The sequence below is a fragment of the Hordeum vulgare genome, chromosome 2H (genome assembly GCF_904849725.1).
Source record: "Hordeum vulgare subsp. vulgare chromosome 2H, MorexV3_pseudomolecules_assembly, whole genome shotgun sequence".
Lineage (NCBI taxonomy): Eukaryota > Viridiplantae > Streptophyta > Magnoliopsida > Poales > Poaceae > Hordeum > Hordeum vulgare.
The window spans coordinates 622,562,075-622,570,279 of NC_058519.1; the positions used below are offsets into that span (position 1 = coordinate 622,562,075).

General features: G+C 43.3%; 1 protein-coding gene across 1 annotated transcript; it reads left to right on the forward strand.

Moving 5' to 3' along the window:
- The first annotated feature begins 1,725 nt into the window (after positions 1 to 1,725).
- On the forward strand, positions 1,726 to 6,258 carry LOC123430910 (probable metal-nicotianamine transporter YSL6). The gene is made up of 7 exons (XM_045114739.1): positions 1,726 to 2,196; positions 2,513 to 2,685; positions 2,817 to 2,914; positions 3,969 to 4,106; positions 4,309 to 4,498; positions 4,951 to 5,083; positions 5,170 to 6,258. Exons 1-7 carry the CDS (start codon positions 1,854 to 1,856, stop codon positions 6,105 to 6,107), a joined length of 2,013 nt encoding a protein of 670 aa, XP_044970674.1. The 5' UTR covers positions 1,726 to 1,853; the 3' UTR covers positions 6,108 to 6,258.
- Positions 6,259 to 8,205: the final 1,947 nt, after the last annotated feature.

An 8,205-nucleotide genomic window follows, 5' to 3' on the forward strand; every position in this document is an offset into this window, starting at 1 on the left:
AACAGAATAACAGAAGTAGCAAGAGGAACAGAAAGAGCTGCGATATTCAGGCGGCGCAAAACTGTCTCTCTCTCTCGCGTGCGTGTGTGTGTTCATCTCCTCGATCCATCGCTCGGTTCGGCAACGACACCTCTCTCCTCTACCTCTTGGAACCGACGCATCCCCTCAGAGAGTAACTTCTCTTCAATTCATATATATATATTGTAAATTGCAACTATCGATCAACAGAAGTTTCCATTCTCTTCAAAACATAATTTACGAAGAATCCCCCATAAACATAAAGATGCGTGGTAGAAAAAAATGTTTTTTTGTTTCAAATCACACCTATCTATTTCCCATCGCACCGCCGCAAGATATCTTCGATATGAGTCCAAGACATGTCTCTCTTGAATCTGATCAAGTCTTGCGAGCCACTTGCCACATGCTCTCGGACATTCAGGATGGATGGTGACTCGACAAGCAACGTTCTTTGGGAGCTGGTGGTCTTTGGAGGTGTCCGTCGTTGGCCGAGACGCAATGTTGTTCATGATAAAGACCAGCTCTTTTGCTATGCAGTTTTTGTTCGGTCGACTCATGGCTGTTTTTGGACGTGCCGAGGTGTAATGTTGGTGCTACGTTTGTTGTTCCAGCGAATGATAGTGTTCTCTTATTCATATATTTCGGTCTTCTATAAAGTTACGTTATACTCCCTCTGTTTCTAAATATAAGATTTTTTAAAGGTTTCGCTAGAAGACTACATACGGTGTATATATAGACATATTTTAGAGTGTTGATTCATTCATTTTGATGCGTACGTGGTCTCTTAGGGAAACGGAAACGGAGGGAGTACGTGTCTACTCATATTTCCGCTTACGATGACGCGTGACATGAAGCATCAGTCAACGGTCTCAAACTGGCGGGCATTTGGACAGCCCACCTACCTTGCTCGCATCCCATGGCCAAATCAAATACTACATGCACGTTCTTCCGCAAGAGAGAAACAACACCTGATGCATGCCATGATCCTTGGTCACCATTACATCCGGACCCACCGTATATTCCTGGCCACAATTAGTTGCGGCCCCACCAGACATAGTTAACGCTTAACGATGGCTCACACGCAATCAAATTGGTACGTAAACGGTAGAAATGTGTGGCCAGCATCGCCTAGACGAGGCCCACCGGACAGCGAGCGGCCGGGCAGCACCACCCGCGAGAAACGCGTCCGGGTAGGCACGCCGCCATTCCCGATCCCGGACCAGGCACCATCACAGACGCGGAGCAGTCTCAGGAGCCAGGTTTCTCTCCCACTGGAGAAGGGCCCCGCAGATTCACCAGCCAGTGAGAATTGAACGAGTCCACGGTCACGTTTTCACTGCCCCGCAGAAGATCACGAGGTCCGGGCAAGCAGCACGATTCACGACGCCCCTCCCGTCCCGCTCCCCTACGACCACAATGACCGTGCTGGCCTGCTAGGCGTGCATACGGACGCCACGTGGCTGCCTCGTAGGAGCACGTCTCTCCTCTCATGGCTCCTGGGTGATCCACGTCCCTTCCCACCTTGACAGCGAGCAAAAAAAATGTCACCTAAACCCCAAGGCCCCACACATCATACAGCACGAATGAACGCCCATACCTTTTTTTTTTTTGCATGGTGCAGTAGACGTGCTGCTGGTATTCGGATGCCATGGCATGCAGCTCAGTGGCCTGCACCCAAGCTTCAGTTTTCACGCCCTTTAAATACCTTCTCATCCCGCCGACCCATTCATCCTCACCCTCACCTCGTCAGCGTCGAATCCTACCAGCAGCCAATCACTCCAGCATCCCAAGTTCGAGAGGGAGGCATTGCCTTGATACTAGCTAGTGTCCAAGAGATGGGATCGGAGGCGGATGCGGCGGGGATGACCGGGCCCCTCCTTGCTGACGCGCCGGCGAAGGTGGAGGCGGTGCCGCCGTGGCGGGAGCAGCTGACGGCACGGGGGATAGTGGTGAGCGCCGTCCTCGGGGTGCTCTTCTGCCTCGTCACGCACAAGCTCAATCTCACGGTGGGGGTCGTCCCCTCGCTCAACGTCGCCGCGGGGCTGCTCGGTTACTGCCTCGTGCGCACCTGGACGGCGGCGCTCGGGATGTTCGGCGTCGTCTCCAAGCCCTTCACCAAGCAGGAGAACACCGTCATCCAGACCTGCGTCGTCGCCTGCTACGGCCTCGCCACCAGCGGTATGTGCCCACTGTATGAGGGACTTCAGTTGAGCATACATTTACGTGGAGATGCGATTTGGGGTTGCATTTGCTTTGATCCTTTAACTGAAAACAGTCATCGTGTGTGGAGTTCTGCTGCTGCTTTGTGCTAAGTGCGTCCAGGCGTTGCCCGTGTATTATTTTTGGGTGGGGGCGGCAATGGTGTTTTTAGATTTAGGTGGAACATTGCTAGGGATTGGAGGAAGATTAGCTTCTTTTTTGGGTATTGTTGACGATAGGCTTCTCCTTTTTTTCATAGAGTTCACATTATTAATCATTGTTTCCGCTGATGCAGGAGGGTTCGGATCGTATATGCTTGCAATGGATCAAAAAACGTATGAGCTTATCGGGACTGATTATCCTGGTAACAGGGCAATTGATGTGAAGAATCCATCACTGAGTTGGATGATCGGGTTTATGTTTCTAGTTAGCTTTGTTGGTATTTTTAGCCTCGTTGCTCTGCGCAAGGTAATCATCCATATCTTACATGCCCGCGTCTTTCCAATTTACATGTTTGTTTTGAACCAAGTCCAGCAACTTGGACAACTCCTTGTCTAATGCAAATCCGGCAAACTAAGTTAATATTTGGTGTTTGCCAGGTGATGGTGATTGATTACAAGCTAACCTATCCTAGTGGAACTGCCACTGCAATGTTGATAAATAGCGTCCACACTACTACTGAAGCTGAACTTGCGGAGTAAGAAACATACCAGCATTATGTTGATAAATTAACAGAGCAATTCTTTTTTTCTTAATTAATCGATGAGACAAAACTTTTGCCTCCGTTTCAAAAAATAATAATAATATGTATTATGCAAACTAAGCTATACTTCCCAAGGATAATCATTATTCTTGACTCTGCTATGCTTCTTGCTTGGTGAAGTCATTAATAATAGAAAAATGGTTTCGACGGACCTATGGCCCTTTTACAGTCTATATCAGGCCATCCAAGTTTATATGGGTTCCATGTGATTTGGGTATTTCTTTTAGCTGCATCACCCAGCCGTTAGGGACTTATTTAAATTTAATGATCCTCCACTTCGCCTTTTCTATATGTTAAGCACTGATAGTTGCGAAAACCCGAGAATACTCTGGTGAATTTGCACATAGTCTTCTGCCCAGTAGATACCTTAGCTTCACTGACTATTGGCCAAAACATTTCCCATGTATCGACCAATTCTCATGACAGAACGTTTACCAGCTAGTTTAGTAAGGCAGTGAGAAAATGAAAATATGTTGGGAAATTCCTTTGTATCATACCCTTGTAAGAAAGAATTAAGAAAAAAACAATTAAACTTGCATTTACCTTGTAATGAATCCTTTACCCATAGTCTCAATTACCCTTTTAAGGTTCTGCCAAAATACATTTAGTTTGTAAAATGAAATTAGTTTAGGAAATTCCTAGTCTTGTATTTTACCCTTCGCAATAAGGTTATACTGTTGTATTCATCTTGCATTTTGTTTGTAATGAATCGAGACTAGGAGTTCTGCAAGCTGATCTCCCTACAAAAATGCTTATACTGGTAGAGGGTGTGGTAAACATTAAAACTTCTATCTATACACAAATGGTAAATCTTCTAATAAATACAAAACAGCAGTTTATCGGTATTTATGGAAAATCATGAATGATCTATTTTTCAGCTTGGGATAAATGTTGATGCCTCTATATCAATTTCACTATTGACAAACTATTCTTGGGCTACTGTATTTTTTAAGTTTTGGGGGTACTAACTTTATTTTTGTGCTTCCAGAAAACAAGTTAGCTGTCTTGGAAAGTATTTAAGCATAAGTTTTCTTTGGAACTGCTTTAAGTGGTTCTTCAGTGGTGTTGGGGACTCCTGTGGCTTCGACAATTTCCCTTCACTTGGCCTGGCAGCATTTAAGAACACGTAAGCTTGTTGTAATGTGTTTGTGATATTATTTTGAAGTTCACATTTTATAATTCCTTTTCGTGAAGTTAGAACAAAATATCGCCTTATCCTCTTTAGGGCTTATTTGGATACGCATGGATTATCATATAAAACTACTTATCCTTTAAGATGGAATATCATATGCATTATATCCAAATGCTTATAATTTCAATTTTTATAGGTTTTATTTTGACTTCAGTCCGACTTATATTGGATGTGGTCTTATGTGTCCGCATATTGTTAACTGCTCTGCACTTATTGGAGCCATCATATCTTGGGGTTTTCTTTGGCCATATATATCCACAAAAGCTGGGGAGTGGTATCCAAGTGAGCTTGGAAGCAACGACTTCAAAGGACTCTATGGTTACAAGGTATGGTGGTGAAGGATTCTGATTGCTCATGTCATAATGGATTAATAGCCAATTCCCTGGTGTACCTTGATTATGTTTTTTATCAACTCAATTGTAATGGTTGTTAACCTATAGACCAAGGATGATATAATGAAGCAGTCCATGGAAAAAAAATAAAGATCATGAATTAGTATTTTCAAGGTTTGACAATAGAAAGCCTCTAGTTTTTCTCCATACAAAATAAATCCAATAAATTTGGAAATTGTTGTTGTTGTGAATATACGAGTCTCTTTAGTGCATTTCTTCAGTGGGCATAGTGGTCGTAGTTTGTGAGAACCATGAAATTGAGTTCAAGAACACATATATGGGTCATATATGTAATTAACTTCTTAATAACTTATTTGTTCACTAACTGACCAATCTTTGCCAACATTATGTCTAGCACAAACTAAGTCGTGTGTGCACCCTTTCAGGTTTTCGTGTCCATATCCTTGATACTTGGGGATGGTATTTATAACCTCGTCAAAATCATTTATTCTACTATCAAGGAAACAATGAATGCACGATCAAACCAAGGAAGGCTTCCCCTTGTTTGGGTTCAGGATGGTATTTTCACATGTTCTTATTCTACCTACTAGACCTACCAACATATCATATATTAGGGCTCTCATTTGTTTTTTATTTTATTGTAGGTGATAAAATTGCCAAATTACCAGCCGAGGAAAAACTTCTAAATGAGGTGTTTGTAAAAGACAATATCCCTCCTTGGTTGGCAGGATCTGCTTATGTGGGCCTTGCAGCAATTTCAACTGCAATTGTACCGGTGATGTTCCCACAACTCAAGTGGTACCTTGTCCTCTCTGCCTATGTTGTTGCTCCTCTAGTCGCCTTCTGCAACTCATATGGCACTGGCCTAACAAACTGGAATCTTGCATCCACATATGGAAAGATTGGTCTTTTCATTTTTGCCTCATGGGTTGGCCATCATGGTGGTGTGATTGCCGGCTTAGCAGCGTGTGGTGTCATGATGTCCTTAGTATCCACAGCTGGTGATCTCATGCAGGACTTCAAGACCGGTTACTTGACCCTCTCTTCGCCAAGGTCTATGTTTATCTCACAATTGATTGGAACTGCCCTTGGTTGTGTCATTGCTCCCCTCACCTTTTGGCTTTACTGGGTGGCCTTCGATATTGGGAATCCTGATGGGATGTTCAAAGCTCCATATGCTGCCATCTACCGTGAGATTTCAATCATGGGTGTTGAGGGATTCTCAATGCTGCCGCAACACTGCCTAGCAATCTGCTCTGTCTTGTTCTTTGCAGCTATAGCAATCAACCTCTTGCGAGATGTCACCCCAAAATGTGTGTCCAAACTTATCCCACTTCCGATGGCCATGGCTGTTCCATTTTACATTGGGGCATACTTTGCGATTGACATGTTTGTTGGGACTATCATCATGTTTGTCTGGGAGAGGGAGAACCGTAAGGAGTCTGAGGACTTTGCAGGTGCGGTTGCTTCTGGTTTGATATGTGGTGATGGTATATGGAGTGTCCCTTCTGCGATACTGTCCATCATGAAGATCGATCCACCGATGTGCATGTACATCATGCCATCCCTTCCATACGGCTAAATATAGAGGAAATGCATTCATTTTATGTGATATAGTACCACAAGAGAACATAATCACGCTGTGTACATAGTTTGCACTCGTGTAATTTAGACCTCCAAAATATAGCAATAGCTTTGTAATGTCTCTCACCCCTATTATCAAAAATGCTTTGTTCATGATATTGGTTTCTTCTTAATTTGTTTTCTTGCATTGTTGATACCATATTTCTCAATATTGGTTTCTACTTTTTGCTTGATATATGTGATGCTCATGGTTTGCCTGACATAGGTCAATAATGTTCCTATTGTGTTTTCTCTTCTCAATCATGCACAAGAGGTGCATGTGCATCAGCAAAGAAGATAGAACAGTAAATAAAGACACGAACCATACAAGCGACACATACGAACTTAAAATGACCCAAGGATCATTAAGTAAGACTTGACGATTCATGGCTCGAAGATGACCAAAACCAATGTAGGATGGGACAACAGTGCCACACAAGTGTGGTATCATTTAACATAGTCCATATGGCTTGAATAGACTACTAGTAATAAACATGATTGTTCCCAAATTTTAGTTTCCTTAGCAACTTAAAGATTTTCTACGGTAGTTTATAAAGCACCCTACACATGCAAGTCTAATAGGGTATAATAGCGGAAAGTATAGAATTGCAAAGAGTATAAGTAAGACTATAGTATAAGAAATGCAAACATGTGTTGGCTTGGTGTAGATTTATTTCCTCGTGGTTTGAATAGTTGGCACCATCCTACTCCAAGTTCATGGATGCTTCAAACCAAAAAGATTTTAAGATCACGAAAGATCAAGCTTGCAAGTTCTACCAAGGAGCTAGTCCATGAAGGACACTCACCCACTAAGGGTCCACGAAGGAGCAACCAACTTAGGTCATAATGGCATACAACCACGAAGTACTAGCCTCACCTGAGATATATCTTAAAGAAATAGATGGTGTCCAAGCCCTTACAGACTTCTTAGTTCTTCACGAAATAGAATATTCCAAGCACCTAACCGATCTAGGAGGCGCACACCCTCCAGAAGTAATAGGATTGAGGTTGATTGGTGATGAATCCCTTTCTCTTGTGCTTCAAAATACGATATCTCTCACACCCAAATTCCCTCAAGAAGTGGCTCTGGATTAGAGTAGGAGTTGAAATCCAAGAGGAGATTAGATCTCAAACACTTATATTTAGGAGCAAAGGGAGTACCTCGCGTATGCTCGCCCTTGAGCATGTGGGACATGCCTGGCAGTCGCTATGGAATTCTTTGAGAGGTAAAAAATTTCATAGCGACAACACTAAGACAAAATAATTGTGGTGTGTGATTTGTGTTGCCTTGTTCCACTCCACATCGCTACTTGAATCGATCATGGTACTCCTCGTCACTATTGCAGCATACTAGCAAAATAGCCTCATTTTTTAACAACCAAAAAAGCATTGGTTACATTAGGATTTAGGAAGGCTTCCTTCATGAGCAAAATATACGAACACAAAGATGAACTGATGTTTCAAGAGTTCGAAATAACAACCTCATTTTTGTATTTACATGAACAGTTCGGGAATCGACACTGATACGTCTCCAACGTATCTATAATTTTTTATGGTTCCATGCTATTATCTTGTCAACTTTGGATGCTTTGTATGCATTTATATTTTTTATGGGACTAACCTATTAACTCAGTGCCAAGTGCCAATTCCTGTTTTTTCTGTGGTTTTGACCTTTTTCAGAGGAGAATATTAAACGGAGTCCAAACGGAATAAAACCTCCGAAAAGATTTTTTTCAGAACAGAAGATATGCAGGGAGCTTCAGAACCAAGGCAAAGGGCACCTAGGGAGGCCACAAGCCCCCTAGCCGCGGCCTGGGGGGCGCCTAGCAGGCTTATGGGCCCCCCGTGGCTCCCTTGCCCTACTTCTTCTGCCTATAAATCCCCGAAAAATCTGAAACCACGGGAGGGAGCCACGAAAATACTTTTCCGCCGCCGCAAGCTTCTGTCTCCGCAAGATCCCATCTGGGGCACGTTCTAATGCCCTGCCGGAGGGGAGATTCGGACACGGAGGGCTTCTTCATCAACACCATTGCCTCTCTGATGATGCGTGAGTAGTT